The following is a 22,256-nucleotide window of genomic DNA, read 5'->3' as shown; positions in this document are numbered from 1 at the left end:
TTTTAAATTGTTTTGGGTTTGTTTTTGTAGGTCTGTTTCTTCTCGTGTTTCCTGCCTAGAGAAGTTTCTTTAGCATTTGTTGTAAAGCTGGTTTGGTGGTGAATTGTCTTAACTTTTGCTTGTCTGTAAAGCTTTTGATTTCTCCATTGAATCTGAATGAGATCCTTGATGGCTAGAGTAATCTTGGTTTCAGGTTTTTCCCTTTCATCATTTTAAATATGTCCTGTCACTCTCTCTCGGCTTGCAGAGTTTCTGCTGAAAGATCAGCTGTTAACCTTATGGGGATTCCCTTGTATGTTATTTGTTGGCTTTTCATTGCTGCTTTTTAATATTTTTCTTTGTATTTAATTTTTGATCGTTTGATTAATAGGTGTCTTGGTTTGTTTTTCCTTGGATTTATCCTGTATGGGACTCTGTTCACTTCCTGGACTTGATTGACTATTTCCTTTCCCATGGTAGGAAAGTTTTCAACTATAATCTCTTCAAATATTGTCTCAGTCCCTTTCTTTTTCTCTTCTTCTTCTGGGACCCCTATAATTTGAATGTTGGTGCGTTTAGTGTTGTCCTGGAGGTTTATAAGATTCTCTTCAATTCTTTTCATTGTTTTTTCTTTATTCTGCTCCTCGGTAGTCATTTCCACCATTTTGTCTTCCAGCTCACTTATCCATTCTTCTCCCTCAGTTATTCTGGTATGGATTCCTTGAATAGTATTTTTAATTTCATTATTGTGTTGTTCATCATTGTTTGCTCTGTAGTTCTTCTAGGTCCTTGTTAAACATTTCTTGTATTTTCTCCATTCTATTTCTGAGATTTTGGATCATCTTTTCTATCATTACTCTGAATTATTTTTCAGGTAGACTGCCTATTTCCTCTTCATTCGTTTGCTCTGGTGGGTTTTTACCTTGCTCCTTCATCTGCTACATATTTCTCTGTCTTCTCATTTTGTTTAACTTACTGTGTTTGGGGTCTCCTTTGCACAGGCTGCATGTTCATAGTTCATCGATGCTTTTCCATCTTTTCATTTTTATATTCTGCATTCTGCATGATTCCCATTCCAAATCACTAATTCTGCAATTTTCTCAACTGTATGTAGTCTTTTATTTAACCTGAATTTTTGTTTTTAGATGCCTATTTTTTCATCTTAAGACATATATATAGGATATTTTCAATGATGTACAATTATGCATAATCCTCATTCTTGTTTTCTTTGTTTTTATCCCTTCTTTTATCTTTGTGACCATTTAAAATATGGATTTAATCATCTTTCAGATGGTTCTCACCTTTAGTTTTGAAAAGTATGAACTTTCTCCAAATGTGTGAGAAGGTTTATGTGTGTGTCTATTCCAGGCAGTTTTGTATTTTTTTTGGTGGTCTATAGCTTTTATTTTGAGATTATTTTCAGAGGGTTTGTTTTCTATGAGAGTCCTATACACCCTTGGTTATGAAATGGATTTTATAATCACCTCTGCCTGCGCCCTATGTGTTTCACTGCTTGTATTTTTGTGTTTACTACTCGGCTCTAGGTTCCTCAACCTCTTGAGAGATGTTTAACTTGGGCATCCACCTGAAACTCTGTGAAGGTAACTCCTTGTCCATTTATGGCCCCCAAAAGGATGTATCATTTATTTGAAATTACGCTAAGATAGTGAGTGAAGCCTTACTAGTTCTCATTTTACAGACTTTTCATAAATCCTAGCTTCATGTAGGGAGATTAGTTTCAGCTCCTCCCTCTCCCATAGGTTGGAGGCTTCATTTTCAATTCCCACACAAATGTTAAAACATCACCCTTTGTCTACTAGGGCTTATATTCTGTCTAATTATCTTACTTCTGAATTCATTCTTCTCTAACTCTGGATTTTAGTTCTTTAGTTACTTCTGACAACTAGGAAATTCCTTTACTTGCTTTTAAATTCTATACACATGTGTACTAATATTAATGTAAAAGTCTACACTAGTATTATACATACGTATTTTGTAAAGGCATTTCTGTATGTTTTGAGTGAGATGGAGGCTATTTTGCATTATTTGGGTCTGTAATAGGTATTCTACTTTTAGAAGTTTCTCTCTATTTTCTGTCTTAAAATTCCTTATCCACGGATAATACTCTTTCTTCCTTTTTTTCACTGTTATAGTTATAGACTTAATAAATAATCCTATAATGCCAACTGGGACTGGGATATGGATACATATGAACACATGAGCTCATTCAGCCATCTTGATCCAATATAGGAAGTTTATTTCTTCTTATTATTTTTCTGCCTCTTCTTTCCACTAAATCACTATGTTGAGAAAATGAAAATATTTATAGAGCTTAAGTTTCCAAATATTACCACCTTATTTCAATTTTCAAATTTTTGAATATATCTCTCTGTCATACTTCTAATCAGCCTCCAATCCAGATGTCAAAATTTTTGGATCTCAAAACCCCTTCATAGGCTTAAAAATTATTGAGAATCCCACAGAGCTGTTGTTTTATGTGGGTTAGCTCTATCAATATTTATTACCATATAACAAATTAAAATTGAGAATATTTAAAGATATTTATTAATTTATTTTAAAATTTATGATAGACCTATTACATATTAACATTAACTAACATATTTTTATGAAAAAAATAATTATTTTCCAAGATAAAAAATAGTAAGAAGACTGGTTGTTTTACATTTAAATTCTCTTTAATATTTGCCTTAATAGAAGAGAGTTGGCTTATCATCTGTGCTCCTACATTCAAGCTGTTGGTATATGTTATTTTGGTGGAAGTATATGGGGGGAAATCTATCCTCACACAGATATGTAGCTGGAAAAGCGTAGACCTCGTGGACCTTCTAAAAAGGTCTGTGAAGACCAGGGGATCTTAGTCTATAACTTGAGTAACCACTTCTCTAAGCGAAATTTATTGAAAATTCATTTAGAAAATTCCTCTTCTAGTAAATATGGAAGATATGATGGAAATAATATGTAGTATAATATACGAGAGATATACAAAAACTTCAAAAAGATTTACCTGGGTTAAATTGTTAGTGAAATTTCTGTTGGGAAAAAGAGAAATCATATTTTAGTAAACAGCATGTTAAATATTAGTTTGAATATTCTACTTTCAACATACATGTTTATAAATCTTTGAATATTCTCTTTATATTCCATCACAGATACATAAATGATTAAATGCTAAATGTTAAAAAAAACTCATGTCAATAATTAAATATAATTATTGATCCTCATGTGTTGTCAACAAAAGGCTGAAGGGCACGAATCTATATACTTTCTTAATAGTACTGTAAGCTCACATAGCCAAAGTTGCATGATTAATCTTCTTTAAAAATTTGACATGATCAATGCACATTAAAAAGTCTATAGAGTTTAGGGACTTCCCTGATGGTCCAGTGGTTTAGACTCCGTGTTTCCAATGCAGGGGGTGCAGGTTCAATCCCTGGTCAGGGAACTAAAATCCTGCATGCCACACAGCATGGTCCCCCCAAAAGAGAATTCTACAGAGTTTACATGTTTTAATTTATGTCAAAACCAAATTTATCAATTAGCACTGCAAATGCTTCATTTTTCAGCCTTTCAGTGTAAATTTTCTGAAAGGAGCAACATTCACTTGTATGTTTAGTTATATGTTTTTTAGAAAGTAATTATTGTCACTTTAAAGATATCTGTATTTTTTAAATCATATAATCTCTAAAAGTCAATGACTCAGGACTGTGTTTTCATTTGTGCATAGTGTTTAATACATTATTAGGTACAAAACAAAATGAAGATGTTTGGGGAATCAGTAAATGTGCATGCAGTGAGTTTCTGAGACCGCATAATGAAAATAATATTTTGTATGTTCAATCTGTTATATGAGAAAGCCACTGAAAATAAGTACTATAAATCCTGACAGGCAAATGTGCCCAAAGTTCAGAAAGTATGAAGTTTATCAAAAAAATCCCCTGCCAGTACACAGGCACCTAAAACTAACCCCTGCAGCTGAGCATGTGCACAGTACTGGCTTGGGCCACCAGTGCTGCCTGCTTTGGTCCCTAGCTACTGGACCTGGAAGCACTGCTGAGGACTATCATAGCCCTTGCAGTCACCCTGGTCACCCTGCAGCATTTGGTAAACACAATGTAATTCTTGGTGTTTTGGACCCCAGTGGCCTGTGCTGATGAAACATGCCCCACTGGATCCAGAGCCACTACTTGCCCCTGCACATGGCCCCCCACACCACTAGACCTGCAGTCACAGCACGCTCCAGCATGCACAACCACAGGTGAAGGTCTTTTCTTAATGAAGTCAGTCTGTGACAACTGGAAGTGGTGACTTCAAATGTGCAGACACCTACACAGGCTACAGGGTCCATGAAGAATCAGGGAAACATGACACCACTTAAGGAACATAGTAAACTCCAGCAATGACCCCTAAGGAAATAGATATATATACACGAATAGCCTGATAAAGAATTCAAAATAGGGTTCTAAAGATGCTCAGAGAGCTATGAGAGAAAAAAGACAAGCAATTTAATGAAATTAGAAAAACAATACTAGAACAAAATGAGAAGTTCAACAAAGAGGTAGAAAACATAAGGAAGAAACAAATTGTGGCCCTAAGGAATACAATGACTGCAGTGAAGAATTTATAAGAGAGCTTCAACAGCAGACTGGAACAAGTAGAAGAAATAATCAGTGAACTCAAAGACAGATCTTTTGAAATTATCTAGTCAGAAGAGCAAAAAGAATAAAAAGGAATGACAAAAGCCTATGAGATTTATAGGACACCATTAAGAGAAACAATCTATGCATCATTGGAGTTCCAAAAGAAAAGATGGGGAGAAAGAAGCAGAGGCTTATTAAAAATGTGTAATAGCTGAGAGTTTCCCAAACCTGGGGAGAGATTTGACATCAAAGTTCATGAAGCTAAAAGGTCATCCCAAGATTTCAATCTCAAATGATCTTTTCCAAGATCATTAAGATGGAACTGTATAAAATTAAAGACAAAAAAGAAAATTTTAAAAGCAGCAAGAGAAAAAAATCTTCCCAAAAAGGGAAACCCCATAAGGCTAACAGTGGATTTCTAGGAAAAACTTTCCAGGCCAGGGGAGAGTAGGCCAGGGAAGATATATTCAAAGTGCTGCAAGAAAAATAAATTGTCAGTAAAGAACACTTTACCCAGGTAATTTGTCCTTCAAAATGAATGCAAGATAAAGCTTTTCCCAAACAAACAAAAGATGAGGAAGTTCATCATCACAAGATCTGTCTCACAAGAAATGCTGAAAAGTTCTTAAAGCCGAAATGAAAGGCCTTTAATTAGTAAAATGAAAACATATGAAAATATCCAACACACTGGTAAAGGCAAGTATAAAGTCAGATTCAGAATTTGTTAATATTTTAATAAGGTGATGTGTTAACCACTTACCTCTAGCATAAATGTTAAAGGGCAAAATGTATTAAAAACAGTTATGGCAACAATAATTTGTCAGTAGAAACAGAATATAAAGAGATGTAAATTGTGACATCAAAAACATAAAATATGGAGGGATAGTAAAAGGGTAGAGGTTTTGTATGCAATAGAAGATAAGTAGTTATTAGCTTGAAATAATCTGCTATAGATTTTGGAGAGGGATCAAGATAACAGAGTAGGAGGATGTGGAGCTCACCTTCCCTCACAAACACATCAAAAATACATCTACATGTGGAACAAGTCTCATTGAAAACTGGCAGAAGATCTCCTAACAACCAAAACTGCAAGAAAGATCTCCACATAACTGGGTAGGACAGAAAAAAAAAGCACATCAGGTCAGGACCGGCACCCATGGAAGGTATTTGTAAGGAAGAGAAGGTCCTCACTGGCTGTCCTAGGGAGCCCACTTACCTGCTGGGAAATCCACTGAGACAGACAGAAGGACTGGAGAAGCCTAGACTCTGCTCGCAAGGAGTGCACACATGCTGGCTTGCTAACAATCAAGGAGGAGAGAGAGACTTGCACTGGTGGCTGCTGCCTTGCAGCACTTCCCAGTTTGAAGGGGCAAACACCCTTGCCCTGCTCTCTGTACACCACTGCCAGGTGCAAACTCTAGCAAAGATTCATTCTACCTATGCAGAGACAGATGGGACACCTTGGGTATGATCTGGGCAGAACCGCAGAGATCACTGTCAGCGCACACATGGGAGCAGCAGATCAAACCTGGCAGATGTCAGTGGGCACACTGGGTGATGTCACAAGAATACAGAGTGGACAAGCACTGACTCTTGGGAAGACAGGCCCTGGCAGAGGACTCTAGCTAAGCAGAGACAACTGAAGAACATGGGGTATGACTAGGGGGAGCCTCAGAGCCCATTATCAGCATGTGTGCACAGTGGTGGTGAGTCCAGATGTAGCAGACACTGTCAGTGCGCACACAGGGCTGCACCACAAGAACGTGGGGCTAGGCTCTAAATCTCGGATGGACAGGCCCTGGACAGGAGTATACAGCAAGGAGCCAGTCAGAGTGCCCTGGTTCCATCCACTCCACACCACAGCTTAGCGCCAAATCTGGCAGCCCTGCTCCCAGGCAGCAATACAGCCACCTCATTTAGAAAAGTAAAGACAAAAACCACATAATCATCTCAATAGACACAGAGAAAGCATTTGACAAAATTCAACATCCATTCAAGATAAAAACTCTCACCAAAGTGGGTATATGTGGAACATATCTCAATATAATAAAAGCCATTTATGACAAACCGACAGCCAACATAATGCTCAATGCTGAAAAGCTGAAACCCTTCCCACTAAAATCTGCAACAAGACAAGGATCCCCGCACTCACCATTTCTCTTCAACATAGTATTGGATGTCCTACCCACAGCAATCAGACAAGAGACATAAATAAAAGATATCCAAATTGGAAGGGAAGAAGTAAAACTGTCACTATCTGCAGATGACATGATACTCTATATAGAGAATACTAAAGTCTCCACACAAAAACTATTAGAACTAATAAATGAATTCAGCAAGGTAGCAGGATAAAATATTAATATGTAGAAATCTGTTGCATTTTTATACTAACAATGAAATATCAGAAAGAGAAAGTAAAAGAACAGTCCTGTTGAAAAATCTCATTCAAAAAAATAGGAACAAACTTAACAAAGGAGGTGAAAAATCTATGCATTGAAAACTATAAAACACTGATAGGGCCTCCCTGGTGGCGCAGTGGTTGAGAGTCCGCCTGCCAATGCAGGGGACACGGGTTTGTGCCCCGGTCCGGGAAAATCCCACATGCCGCGGAGTGGCTAGGCCTGTGAGCCATGGCCGCTGAGCCTGTGCATCCGGAGCCTATGCTCTGCAATGGGAGAGGCCACAACAGTGAGAGGCCCGCATACCGCAAAAACAAAACAAAACAAAACAAAAACAAAAACAAAAAAACACTGATAAAGTAAATTGAAGGTAATTTAAAGAAATGGAAAGATAGCCCATGCTCTTGGATGGGAAGAGTTAATATTGTTAAAATGGCCATACTACCCAAAGCAATCTACAGATTTAGTGCAATCCCTATCAAAATACCCGGACATTTTTTCACAGAACTAGAACAAATAATCCTAAAACTTATATGGAACTACAAAAGACCCAGAATTGCCAAAGTAATCCTGAGGAAAAAGAACCAAGCTGGAGGCATAACCCTCAGACTTCAGACTATCCTACAAAGCTACATAATCAAAACATGTGGTATTGGCACAAAAACAGATGTGTAGATCAATGGATCAGAACAGAGATCTCAGAAACAAACCCACACACCTATGGTCAAATAATCTGTAACAAAGGAGGCAAGAATATATAATGGTGAAAAGGCAGTTTCTTCAACAAGTGGTATTGGGAAAGCTGGACAGCTACATGTAAATCAATGAAATTAGAACACTCCCTCACACCATATTAAAAAATACCTGAAAATGGTTTAAAGACCTAAATATAAAATAGTACATCATAAAACTCCTAGAAGAGAACATACTCTGACATAAATTGTACCAATGTTTTCTTAGATCAGTCTCCCAAGGCAAAAGAAATAAAAGCAAAAATAAACAAATAGGACCCAATTAAACTTAAAAGCTATTGCACAGCAAAGGAAACCATCAACAAAATGAAAAGACAACCTATGGAAAGGGAGAAATATTTGCAAATGATGCAACTGAGAAAGGGTTAATATCCAAAATATACAAGTGGTTCATACAACTCAATATAATAAAAAACAAACAACCCAATCAAAAATTGGGCAAAAGACCTCTAAATAGACATTTCTCCAAAGAAGACATAGAGATGGCCAACAGGCACATAAAAGAGGCTGAATGCTGCTAATTATTAAAAGAAATGCAAATCAAAACCACAATGAAGTATCACCCTACACTGGTCAGAATGGCTATCATCAAAAGCCTACAGTTAATAAATGCTGGAGAGGGTGTGGAGAAAAGGTAACCCTCCTAAATTGTTGGTAGGAATACAAATTGGTGCAGCCACTATAGAAAACAATAAGGAAGTTCCTTGGAAAAACAAAAACAGAGCTACCATATGATCCAGCTATCCCACTCCTGGGTATATATCCAGAAATGACAAAAACTCTAATTTGATACATGCACCCCAATGTTCATAGCAGCACTATTTACAATAGCCAATACATGGAAGCAACCTAAATGTCCATCAACAGAGGAATGGATAAAGAAGATGTGGTACATATATACAATGGAATATCACTCAGACAAAAAGAATGAATTATTGCCATTTGCCACAATAATGGATGGACCTAGAGAATATTACACTTAGTGAAGTAAGTCAGAGAAAGACAAATATTATCTTCCACTTATATATGGAATCTATATACAAAACAGAAACTAACTCACAGACATAGAAAATAAACGTATGGTTACCAAAGGGGAATGGGAAGCAGGTATAAATTAGGAGTGTGGGATTAACATATACAAACTACTTTGCATAAAATAGATAAGTAACAGGATTTACTGTATAGCACAGGGAACTATATTCAAAATCTACTAATAACTTATAATGGAAAATAATCTGAAAAAAATATATGTACATAAAACTAAATCATTTTGTTATACACCTGAAACTAACACAATATTGTGTATCAACTATATTTCAATTAAAAAAGAAAAGACAATCTGTTATATCTATAAGATGTTTCAACCACACACACACCAGTTATAGTAGATACATACAAGATGAATAGAAGGGAGTAAAAGAATACCACTGTGGAAAATCATCAATTCACAAAAGAACAGCAAGAGAGGAAGAAAGGAACAAAGGGATACAAAAGAGCTGGAATATAATTAATAAAGCAGCATTAACAAGTCCTTATCTTAAAAAAATTACTTTAAATGTAAATGGATAAAATTCTCCAATCAAAAGGCATACAGTGGCTGCATGGATAAAAAAAAAACAAGACCCAACTATATGCTGCCTATAAAAGACTCACCTCAGCTTCAAGGACATATATAGGCTCAAAGTGAAGGGATGGTAAAACATATTCCAGGTAAATGAAAGCCAAAAAAAGAGCGGGGATAGCTATACTTATATCAGGAAAAATAGACTTTAAGTAAAAAAGTGTAACAAGAGACAAAGAAATTCAACATATAATGATAAAAACCAATTATTCAAGAGGAAATAACAGTTATAAATATATATGCACTCAACATCAGAGCCTAATATATTAAGCAAAACTAACAGATCTAAAAGGAGAAATACACAACAATATAATAATAGTAGAGGATTCCATTTTCAACAATGGATAGATCATCTAGACAGAAAATCAATAAAGGAATGTTGTACTTGAACTATACTTTACACCAAATGGGCCTAAAGAACATTCCATCCAACAGCAGAATGCACGGTCTTCTCAAGCGCACATGGAACATTCTTCAGGATAGATCAAATGTGAGGTAAAAACAAGTCTTAGCAAATTTTAAAAGATTGAAATCATACCAAGTATCTTTTCTGATTTTTCTTCATCTTTTCATACCATGGTATTAAACTAGATCAATAACAGAGGGAATACTAGAAAATTCACAAATATGTGTAAATTAAACAACACACTTCTGAACAACCAATGGGTCAAAGATGAAATAAAAAAGGAAAATCAAAAAATATCTTAAAACAATGAAAATAAAAACACAACATAACAAAACTTATGGGATGGAGCAATAAAAGTTCAAGTCAAGAAGGGATATTTATAGTGATAAATGCCCACACTCAGAAAAAAGGAAGACCTCAAATAAACAATATAACTTTATACCTGAAGAAAACAGAAAAAAAAAAGAAAGAAAGAAACTAAATTCAAAGTTAGCAAAGGAGAGGAAATAACAGTGAAATAGAACAGAAATAAAAGAGACCAAAAAAAGAAAAAAGAATAAAACTAAGAATTTTTTTAAAAGATAAACAAAATTGGCAAAACTTTAGCTAGACTACCTACGAAAAAAGAAAGAAGACTCAAATTACTGAAATCAGAAATGAAAATGAGAAAATCACTACCAATTCTACAGAAATTTTTAAAGAAATCATAAAAGACTACTATGAACAATTAGGCCAAAATATTGGACAATCTAGTAGAAATGGATAAATTCCTAAAAATATATGACCTACCAAGAATAAATCATAAAGAAGCAGAGTATCAGACAAACCAATTATGAGTCAGAAGCTTGAATCAGTAAGCAAAAATCTCCCAACAAAGAAAAAGCCCAGTATTTGATGGCTTCATCGGTGAATTCTACCAAGCATTTAAGGAAGAATTGATACCAATTCTTTCCAAACTCTTCCAAAAAACTGAAGAGGAATGGATATTTCAAAACTCTTTTTGCAAGTGCAGCACTACTCCAGTATCAAAACCAGATAAGGGCACTACAAGAAAAGAAAACTACAGGCCAACATCCCTGATGAATACAGATCCAAAAATTCTCAGTGACATACTAGCAAACCAAATTCAACAGCATATTAAAAGGATCATACACAATGATCAAGTGAGATTTGTCCCTGGAATGCAATATAGGAAAATAAATCAATGTGATAACCACATTAATAGACTGAAAGACAAAAATCATTTGATCTTCTCAATACATGCAGAAAAAGCATTTGACAAAATACATTATCCTTGATTGATAAAAACCCTCAACAAATTGGATATAGAAGGAACATACTTCATCATAATAAAGGCAAGATATGACACACCACAGCTAACATCTACTCAGTCATGAAAGGTTGAAAGCTTTTCCTTTAAGGTCAGGAACAAGACAAGGGCACTCATTCTCACCATTTCTATTCAACATAATAACTGAAGTCCTAGAGAAAGCAATCAGGCAAGAAAAAGAAAAATAAGGCATCTGAATTGGAAAGAAAGAAATAAAATTGTCTCTGTTTGTTGATGATATAATCTTGTATATAGAAAAGCCTAAAGAGTCCACCCCAAAATTGTTAGAACTAATCAATAAATTCAGGAAAGTTGCAGCATACAAAATCAACATGCAGAAATCAGTTGCATTTCTATATACTAATGATAAACTATCTGAAAAAGAAATAAAGAAAGCAACAATAGCAACACAAATAATAAAGTACATAGGAATAAATTTAACCATGGAAGTGAAATATCTATATACCAAAAATTATAAGACATTGATGAAAGAAACTGAGGAACACTTAAATAAATGGAAAAATATCCCATGTTCATGGATTGGAAGAGTTAATATTGTTAAAATGTTCATACTACCCAAAATCTTATATAGAGTCAATGAAATTCATATCAAATATCCAACAGAATTTTCACGGGAATAGAAGAAACAATTCTGAAATACATATGGAGCCCCAAAGACCCCAAAGAGTCAAAGCAATCTTGAGAAAGAAAGCCAGAGGCATCACATTTCCTGATTTCAAAGTACAATACAAATCTATAGTAATCAAAACCGTATGGTACTGGCATTAAAATAGATACATGGAGCAATGGAACAGAATAAGGGCACAGAATTAAACCCTCACAAATATGCTCAACTAATGTTTGACAAGGGCACCAAGAACAGGATATGGGCAAAGAATAATCTTGAAGAGATAGTGTTAGAAAAATTGGATATACATATGCAAAACAATGAAACTGGACCCTTACCTTATACCACTCAAAAGATCAACTCAAGGACTTGCCTCGTAGCATAGTGGTTAAGAATCTGCCTGCCAATGCAGGGGACAAGGGTTTGAGCCCCGGTCTGGGAAGATCCCACATGCCACGGAGCAACTAAGCCCATGCGTCACAACTACTGAGCCTGCACTCTAGAGCCTGCAAGCCACAACCACTGAGCCCATGTGTCACGACTACTGAAGCCCACACACCTAGAGCCCATGCTCCAAAACAAGAGAAGCCACTGCAATGAGAAGCCCACGCACCACAACAGAGTAGCCCCCACTCGCCACAACTAAAGAAAGCCCGCGCACAGCAACAAAGATCCAACACAGCCAAAAATAAATAAATTAAAAAAAAATCAACTCAAAATGGACTGAGAACTTAAATATTATACCCGAAACTGTGAAACTCCTAGAAGAAAACATAGGGAAGAATCTCTTTGATATCAGGCTTAGTAATGAGTTTTTGGATAGGACATCAAAAGCATAAGCAACAAAAGTAAAAATCAAAAAGTAAGAATACATTAAACTAAAATGTTTCTGCACAGCAAAGGAAGCAGATGAATAAGTTTTAGGGATCTAATGTACAGCATGGTGACTGTAGTTAACAATAATGTATAATAAAAAGAAAGACAGAGAAGATACTGGTATTAGGTTAGTGAAGGAATGAGAGAGTTTTAAGAAGAAATAAGTGATACCCAGCATTAAGTGTGGTACAGAAATCAAACAGTAAAAGGACTAAAAAATCCCATTAAACTTTCAGTAACGTTGCCAAAGCAGTTTAAGTGGATAGACGGATAGTAGGCAGAGAGTACTGGGATAGACTGATGAAGCAGAACATTGTTACAGTGAATTTGAAAAAGATGATAATTTGAGCATGACCCCTTGGATTCTTCTCCCTTCCTTTTCTGTATTCTAACCCTAGGGGAGAGAGAGAATAAAGCAAGAGAGTTTAGATGCTAATACAGTACCTGATCCATGAATTCTCTTCCCTCGGGTCAGAATTCTGGTTTGTGGGCCGAGTCAATAGGTTAGGAAAGCCCAGGGAAGAGAGGCAATGCTCAGCAGGGCCTTGTACTTGAGGTTTAATGCTTTGCAGTCTCTGTCTTGAAATTCTTAATAAATGTATCTTTGAATTTGTGGTTTGTATGTGAAGTATGATAGGAAAATGAAGCATGCACTTGGAGGTTTGGCTCATGCAGTACTGTCTCCTATTACTTATCTTTCCCATGGGACAGGCTCTTGGCCACCCACTCATTATGCCCTGGCACCTTGGGTCCTGCCTGGCCTTCCCCTTCTCACTCCTTGTCCTGAAAACTAGTTCTGGGCTCAGGTATGAGGAGGGTCAGCATAGGGTGTTTAAGTCCTGTGACATCTTGAAGTAAGGCATGCCAGCAATTGTCCTCCCAAAACCCCAGCTAGCAAAATTATGGTGTGGCTGATGGAGGCCTCATCTAGGCAGGGATGAGCTTCTTACCCACCCCCAATCCAGGTACCAAGGGTGTCACAGTGCAGAGGTTGCAATATCCTTGGGGGTTGCCTATCAGCTATGGGTTGAGGTGGTAGCTCCACTGTAAGGGAAGATGTCTGGTTTGACTTCTTCAGACCCCACCCCTGGCTGAAGTATTATATGTCAGTCCAATGACTGTTGAGAGGGAAAATTGAGCAGCTAATGGGCTGCACACACGCTAAACCTGGTGACTATATGAGTTTGTACTTGACCCAAGAGTATTCTCATGTCCAAGGGAGCATGACATTATATTCCAAATAAAAAGTGCCATGACGGGTAGAGAGTAACCACAGAAGAAAGGAAAAGCTTTATATTTAATACTTTTAACGGTATTTTTCCCTTGGCTTTTGAACCAGAGGCCCTCCATATTCATTTTGTACTGCACCCAACAGATTACACAGCCAGTTATGGATGCAATAATGCAGAAATGGTAGAATATAGTATACAATGGTACTTTCCTCTAGATAGTAGGATTTTAGTAATTAAAAATTTTAAACACAGATGATGAGAGAACTAGAAAACTGAAAGAAACATTTGAAAAAATAGTCTAGAATGAGTCATGGGAAATAAAAAGATAGGAAATATGAAAAGATTTGAAGCATCAGGAAGGACAGAATGAAATGGTGGCATGTTTCTATTATGGAAATTTAAAAAGAAAGAAGAAAGAGAATGAGAGAAAACCAGGATTTGAAAAGATAGTAACTGAATTTTCAGAATTTATGAAAGGCTTTAATCTTCAGATTCAGGAACTATAATAAATCAAAAGTAGGATAAATATAAAGAAACTTACTATAGCAAAGCTTGTATAGCTCAATAGGTAAGGTTGAACTTCTTAAAACAGCTACAGAGAAAATAATGATTACCTAGAGAAGGAACATCCATTAGACAGAGAGCAGACTTCTCAACTGCAATAGCAGAAGCCAGAAGTCAATGAAAAATAATTCTAAGGCCTTGAAAATCAAAGGTTAAAGATACATGAACATATTAATATAAGACAGAACATAAGTTGAAAAGCATTACAAGTGAGAAACAAGGCCACTACAAACAAAGTCTCAATTCTTCAAAAAATCTTAATAATTCTAAAGTTATATGCACCTAAAAGATAAAATAAAAAGCAAAAATTTACATACCTACAAGGAAAAGTGACGTATCTACTATCATAGTGGGAAATTTTAGCCAATATCAAGTCAACAATGAGTCAAATAAGTACACAAGACTTTGAACAGTACACTTAACACACCTGATCTACTGGACATAAATAGCATACTTCATCCAACAATAGGAAAATATATTTTCTTTAGGTACACACTAGACATTTATAAAATTTGACTACATGCTAAGCCAAAGATTTGATTCTAACGCTTTTGTGATCACAATACAATTAGGTTAGAATTCAATAACAAAACAATAATTTAAAAGGCTCATGTCTGTAAATTTAAAAATGCATTTCTAAACAACTCATTGCTCAAACAAATTGTAGCAGTTACTAGACAATTATTTATGAGCAATAATGAAAAATTACAATTATGAGATATTCCACTATTTGTTGATGCAGCTATAGAGGTACTTAGAAGAAATTTTATTTCCTTAAACACATACATTTGAAAAAAAAGGAAGTTTTAAGCCTAGTAGGCTAAATAACTAATTCAAAAACTTTAGAAAAACAAACTCAAAAAAAGAAATAATGTAAAAAACAAATTGAGATAAAATAGACAACAATACAAAAGCTCAATAAAGCCAAAAGATGGTTCTTTGAAAAGACTAATAAAATAGAAATATCTCTAGGAAGAAGAACAAGGAAATAGAAGGAAGGCACAAATAAAAATATTAGAAATGATAAAAGAGAGGCATACCTACAATTACTTCAGTGGTTAAACAAATATAAGAGGATATTATGGACAACTTTATGACATTAAAATTGATACTAAAATTGCTAACTGAAGACATGGATGAATTCCTGGAAATAAAATACTACAAAAATGGATTTTATAAGAATTAGAATTCCAAAATAGGATTTTAACCATTAAAGAAATTGAGTTAATAGTTATAAAATTTCCCCCCCACACACTCAAAAAATCCAGGTCCAGGTAGATTTCTATGCAAGTTTCCTTCAAATATTCAAGGAACATATATTTCCAATCTTATACAAAATCTCTCAGAGAACAGAAAAGAACAACTCATCCTAACTTACATGATGAGTCTAGCATAGCCTTGATATCAAAAGAGGAAAAGGATAGTACAAGGGGAGTAAAACCACAGGCCAATCTCACTCACGTATATTCGCACACACAAAAAATTAAATAATATTAGTAAATGGAATCTATCAATGTATATGAAAGTTAATTCATCAAGACCAAGTTGGCTTATTCCAGAAACACAAGGTTAGTTTAATATGGATATATTAATAACTATTATCCATCAGATTAACATAGTAAAAGAGAAAAACCGTAGGGACTTTTATGTGGAAGAGAAAAAAACTTTGAATAAATTTCAGCACCAATTCATAAAAAAATCCACAGCCACCTTGGAATAAAAGGGAACTTCCTTAACCAGGTAAAGTTTAACTCATAACCTGTAACAAATATTATACAAATAGTGAAATGATGAGAGTCTTCCTTTTAAGATCAGGAATAAAATAAGGAGACCTGCTATCACCCTTCTAAGAAACATTGTATTTGATGTTCTAGACATGCAGTAAGAATAAAAGGAATGGAAGCCATACTTATCAGAAAGAAAAACAAAATCATCATTATTTGCAAGTAATCTGATTTTTTTTAATTCCAAGAGAATATATAAATAAATTATCACAATATAAGAGTTTAGCAATGTTGCTGAATGCAAAAATCAACATTCAAAAGTAAATTGTATTCTATACAACAGGAATAACTCGTTAGAAATTGTAATTTAAAAATTTTGACTATTTATAATAGCAAAAAAAAAAAAGAGTACCTAGGAATAAGTCTAACAAAAAGGTCCTGGAACCTTTATTAAAAATTACAAAATCTTATTGGCAGACATGTAAAAAGACCTAAATAAACAGAGAGTTATATATTATTCAGGAGTAGAAAGACACCCCAAATTGATTAAAATATTTAGACAAATTATAAAAATCCCAGCTAAGGTTTTTGTAGAATTTGACAAACCAATTCCAAAAATTTATAGGAAGAAAAAATAGGTCCATGATATAGCTAAGAAATTCCTGAAGGAGGACAAGAGCTGGGGTCAGGGTGGGGTGGGTATTTGTACTATCACTTCTCAAGATTTAAAAAATAAAGTTATAGTAATACAGATAACGCAGCATCTGTTCAAGTATAGACAAATATATCAGCTAATCCATTTGTGGTTAACTAAAGCTAAATACTCTTAAAACACATTAATTACTTTTCTTTTGCATTACTTACATAACCTTGCTTCTTGGTAAGGCTCTGGGAGAGTGGCAGTAATTCAGAGAAGAATGGGTAAATGTGTACTCCTGGTGGGGCTTGCTGAAATCTAGCTATCAGGACTTTCAATTCAAAGGTTACACATAAACTACAGAGCCATCTGACTTAAAGGGACCATGTAAACCAGGACAGTGAAATTATCGGCAACAATTATGCTTTACTGAAGACACAAGTATTCTGATAGGTTCTGTTTGGGTCATATGGCCATCCTCACCTAATTGCTGTGGCCAATGAAATGTGGGGTTGTGGAGGTAGTACCACATAAATCACATGAAATTAATAATTTCACCACAGAGTAGGGGAGGGATGGTTCCCTCAAAGGAAGGGATATTAAGTACATAAAAAGAATTAGGTACATTACAGTCATCTGGAGAGCAGGGACCACATAAGACAGTTCTTTTTATCCTACACAGTATTTAGGATATGCTTGGACTATGATACCAAAAACAAAACAAAACAAAACAAAACTCTGACTCATTGATGCATTTTACTTATTGATTTTATAATGCGATTAACTATTTTTTCTTGTACCAGTTTTTCCTTCTTAGTTATATTCATTCACCATCATGTTAAAAAGAGTTTGAAGAGCTATCTAAGAAAACGAGAGTACTTTTGGAATATAATGTATACAGTGGAAACCAAAGAAGCCTGTAATCTGAAAAACCAGAGTCAATTTCCAATGCTATCTTTTAGTAGCTGCATATTTTTTCCAAATTATTTAACCTATCCAAGCTTACATTTCCTCATTTATAATAAAGATAGTAATACTTACATTTAACTGGTAATTATGAAAACTGACATAGCTAATTTACATAAAGTATGACCATGTAGAAGCAGTATTTGTTCAAATAGTGGTTGCTATTGTTATATTTACTGTTTGTTCTTCACTATTAGTTGGGCATTAGTTGGGTACATTTGAGGATATCTTGATTGGTGAATAAAAGCTTATATGGAAACTATAATGCAGATAATCAATTTGTGGTTAACTAAAGCTAAATACTTTTAAAACGCATTAATTACCTTTCTTCTGCATTACTTACATAACCTTATAATACCACAGAAAGCAAGTATGAGAACTGTCCACAGATAAATAGCGTTCTTCTTCTAAATCCTAAAAGAAAATGCAAAAGAAACTATGATAAATTTAGATGACTGATTGCTTCTATTATATTTGTCTTTATGAAATTATATATATACATCTTTTCTGTATATTTTAACCCCAGTTCCTAATATCTGGTCTTTGACCCTGGTTCCTGACACCTAGCTCCTAACACTTTTTAATTTCCTGAGTAATAGGAACGTCTGGCACAGAGCCCCTAAATTCCTTTTGTTCTAATGAGTTAACTCGGTGGGCTCCTGGCTGGGAACTGATCACTAGAAAAACCAACCCAGGGTTAAAAGCTTGGAACTTTCAGCTCAGCCTCCCATTCTCAGCTCAGCCTCCCATTCTCAGCTCAGCCTCCCCCCATTATCTGGAGAGTGGAGAAGGGCTGGAAAATGAGTCAATAATCAATCATGCCTACTTGATGAAGTCTCCATAAAAATCCTTAAAGTATGAGAGTAAGAGAGCTTCCAGGTTGGTGGACACATCCACATGCCAGCAGGTGATGTACCCAACTGCACAATGACAGAAGTTCCTGTACTCAGAACCCTTCTGGACCTTGCCCTATGTACTCCTTGACCTTGTTGTTCATCTGGATCCTTTTACCATATTCTTTATTTTAACCAGTAAATGTGTTTCCCTGAGTTCTGTGAGTTGTTTAGCAAATTACTGAAATTGAGGAGAAAGTTATGGGAACCTGGATTTATCACCAGTCAGTCAGCAATTGGCAACTGAAGTGGGTGCAGTCTTGTGGGACTGAGCCCTTAACTTGTGGGATGTGACATTAACTCTAGGTAGATATTGTTGGAACTTTGAATGGTAGTACCCCCAGCTAATATAGGAGAATTGGTCAATGTTGAACCACCCTCCCCACCAATATCTGGACACAGAAGTGTTCTCTGCAACTGTACAAAGGAAAACAGTGAATTTTCCTCGAAAGTCTTCCTCAATGAAACACAACTCAATTAATTTTCTTGTTTAATTGTTCTCAACAAGAGATGAAATTGCTTGCAAAGAAATGTTTGGCAATGCTTGGAGATATTCTTTGGTTGTTATAACTGAGGCCTTTTGAGTGCATTTCACACATACCTCCTTAAGGGCTGTAAGGTCTGATAGCACTATATATAAATGACAAATATATTCTTATATATACATGTATTAGTGTGTTCATATTTTTTACATAACATTACACATTTATGTGGACTTCCAACACATAACAAAAGGGAGAGAAATCCTTTACTTCCTCAGGAATTGTGTTCATGAAACTGGGAAACACACAAACTCAAAAAGCCAAATTCAAATATTTTTCAATCTACAGGGATTGAAATGTGAATTACTATATACATCTGGCCTCTCCCACTTCACCCTGTCTACCTGTTTCCTGAAAATACAGGTTACTAAGTAAAAGGAAAGCAACAGAACTTAGAGAAACACTTTACTCATGGGGAAAAAAAAAAGTAAAAAGAAGGCACAAGCCCCAGAGTAAAGGCAGGACTTATCACATGAAGTCTCTACACAGCAATGGCTTTAGATACACTTATGTGGGAACATCAACTATAAGGTGTGTGGCCAGTACTTTGTTATGAACTAGCACAGTGCCATTGCTTTAAAATTCCTTATTGTTAGGGGCGGAGTGAAGATGGCGGAGTAGGAGGACACATCCACTAGGTGCTGGTGGAGGACCTCAGACACCAAAGGGGACAGGAGGAATCCCCATGCCACCAGGTAGGACACAGGAAGGAAGGAGGGGGGGGAAGAAAAGTTGGAGGTAGGATGGGACTGGCACCCCTGAGGGAGGCTGGGGGAGGGGAGAGGTTCCTACACTCAGAGGGGTCCACTCATGGCGTGGGGATTGATGGGGATGGAGAGGGACCTTCTGGGGATTGGGGGATCAGAGGGGAACACGGCCAGCATCTCCCCTGCCACTTGCGCCCCGGCAAGCCTCCTGGGGTCCTGGGCCTGAATCCCTCCCCGGCCCGCTCTGGCCGGTCAGATCCTGGGCCTAAGTGCCCCCGCTGAGGCCTCTTCCAGCCGCACGGGTCCTGGACCTAACCCCCACCCCTCAACTAAGGGCTTTTCTGGTTGCACAGGTCCAAGGTCTAAGCCCTACGGCCCGCTAAGGCCTTTCCTGGCCACGCAGGTCCTGGGCCTGAGCCCCACAGCCCCCAGGCCTCCTCCAGCCTTTTTTAAAAAAATTCTTACCTTTTAATCTTATTTTTTATTTTATTTTTTCATTTTTAAAATTTTATATATATATATATATATTTGCTGTTGTGGTTCTGTTTTGTTTTGTTGTGGTGATTTCATTTTTATTTTTTCTATTGTATTTTTAATTTTTCTAATTTTATTTTATTTTTTCTTTATTGTTATTGTTCTGCTCTTTTTTGTTTGCTTTTTTTTTTTTTTTTTTGCCACACTGTGTAGCTTGTAGGGTCTTGCCTGAGCTCCTGTGGTGGGTGTGTGGAGTCCAAAACACTGGAGTAACAGAGAAGCTCAGATCCCAAGGAATGTTAATTGGTGTAAACTCTCCCACAGGTCCTCATCTCAGCACCAACACCCAGCTCCAACCAACTGCCTGCACACTCCAGTGCTGGATGCCTCAGGCTGAACAACCAGCACAACAGGAACACAGCCCCACAAATCAATAAGAACGAGATGACCAAAAAAATGTGTTACAGATGAAGGAGCAAGGTAAAAACCTATAAGACCAAATAAATGAAGAGCAAACAGGCAACCTACCTGAAAAATAATCCAGAGTAATGATAGTATAGATGATCCAAAATCTTGGAAATAGAATGGAGGCATGGATTGAGAAAATACAAGAAATGTGTAACAAGGACCTAGAAGAACTAAAGCACAAACAAACAGTGATGAACAACACAATAACTGAAATGAAAAATACTCTAGAAGGAATCAGTACCAGAATAACTGAGGCAGAAGAATGGATAAGTAACCTGGAAGATAGAATGGTGGAAATAACTGCTGAAGAGCAGCATAAAGAAAAAAGAATGAAAAACTATGAAGACAGTCTCAGGGACCTCTAGAACAACATTAAATGCACCAATATTCGAATTATAGTGGTCCTAGAAGAAGAAGAGAAAGAGAAAGGGTCTGAGAAAGTATCTGAAAAGATTAGAGTCAAAAACTTCCCTAAGATGGGAAAAGAAATAGCCACCCAAGTCCAGGAATTGCAGAGTCCATACAGGATAAACCCAAGGAGAAACACACCAACACATATTAATCAAACTAAGAAAAATTAAATTCAAAGAAAAAAATATTAAAAACAGCAAGGGAGAAGCAACAAATAGCATACAAGGAAATCCCCATAAAGTTATCAGCTGATTTTACAGCAGAAAGTCTGCAGACCAGAAGGGAGTGGCAGGATACATTTAAAGTGAGGAAAGGGAAAAACCTACAACCAAGATTACTCCACCCAACAAGGATCTCATTCACATTCAACAGAGAAATCAAAAGCTTTACAGATAAGCAAAAGCTAAGAGAATTCAGCACCACCAAACAAGCTTTACAACAAATGCTAAAGAAACTTCTCTAGGCGGGAAACACAAGAGAAGAAAAAGACCTGCAAAAACAAATGCAAAACAATTAAGAATATGGTAATAGGAACATACATATCGATAATTACCTTGAATGTAAATGGATTAAATGCTCCAACCAAAAGATCCAGAATGGCTGAATGGATATAAAAACAAGACCCATGTATATGCTGTCTACAAGAGACCCACTTCAGACCTAGGAACACATACAGACTGAAAGTGAGGGAATGGAAAAAGATATTCCATGCAAATGGAAATTGAAAGAAAGCTGGAGTGGCAATACTCATATCAGATAAAATAATCTTTAAAATAAAGACTGTTACAAGAAACAGGGAAGGACACTACATAATGATCAAGGGATCAATCCAAGAAGAAGATATAACAATTATAAATATTTATGCACCCATCATAGGAGCACCTCAATACATAAGGCAAATGCTAACAGCCATAAAAGGGGAAATCAACAGCAACACAATAATAGTGGGGACTTTAACACCCCACTTACACCAATGGACAGATCATCCA

At 36.1% G+C, this 22,256-nt stretch overlaps 1 protein-coding gene across 1 annotated transcript in view; it reads right to left on the bottom strand.

The window, feature by feature from the left end:
• The window catches only part of CATSPERE (catsper channel auxiliary subunit epsilon), a 241,820-nt gene that overhangs the window by 193,232 nt on the left and 26,332 nt on the right, over positions 1–22,256 (bottom strand). Inside the window, exons 5-6 of the mRNA XM_033414427.2 lie at positions 18,116–18,186; positions 3,005–3,029 (exon numbers count right to left, since the gene is read on the bottom strand). Of these exons, the coding sequence (XP_033270318.2) occupies positions 3,005–3,029; positions 18,116–18,186 (96 nt within the window). The remainder of the gene's footprint in view (positions 1–3,004; positions 3,030–18,115; positions 18,187–22,256) is intronic.

Source organism: Orcinus orca, chromosome 1 (genome assembly GCF_937001465.1).
Source record: "Orcinus orca chromosome 1, mOrcOrc1.1, whole genome shotgun sequence".
Taxonomy (NCBI): Eukaryota; Metazoa; Chordata; class Mammalia; order Artiodactyla; family Delphinidae; genus Orcinus; species Orcinus orca.
The sequence above is the reverse complement of the archived record's forward strand: the minus strand, read 5'-3'. Positions and strand labels throughout refer to the sequence as shown.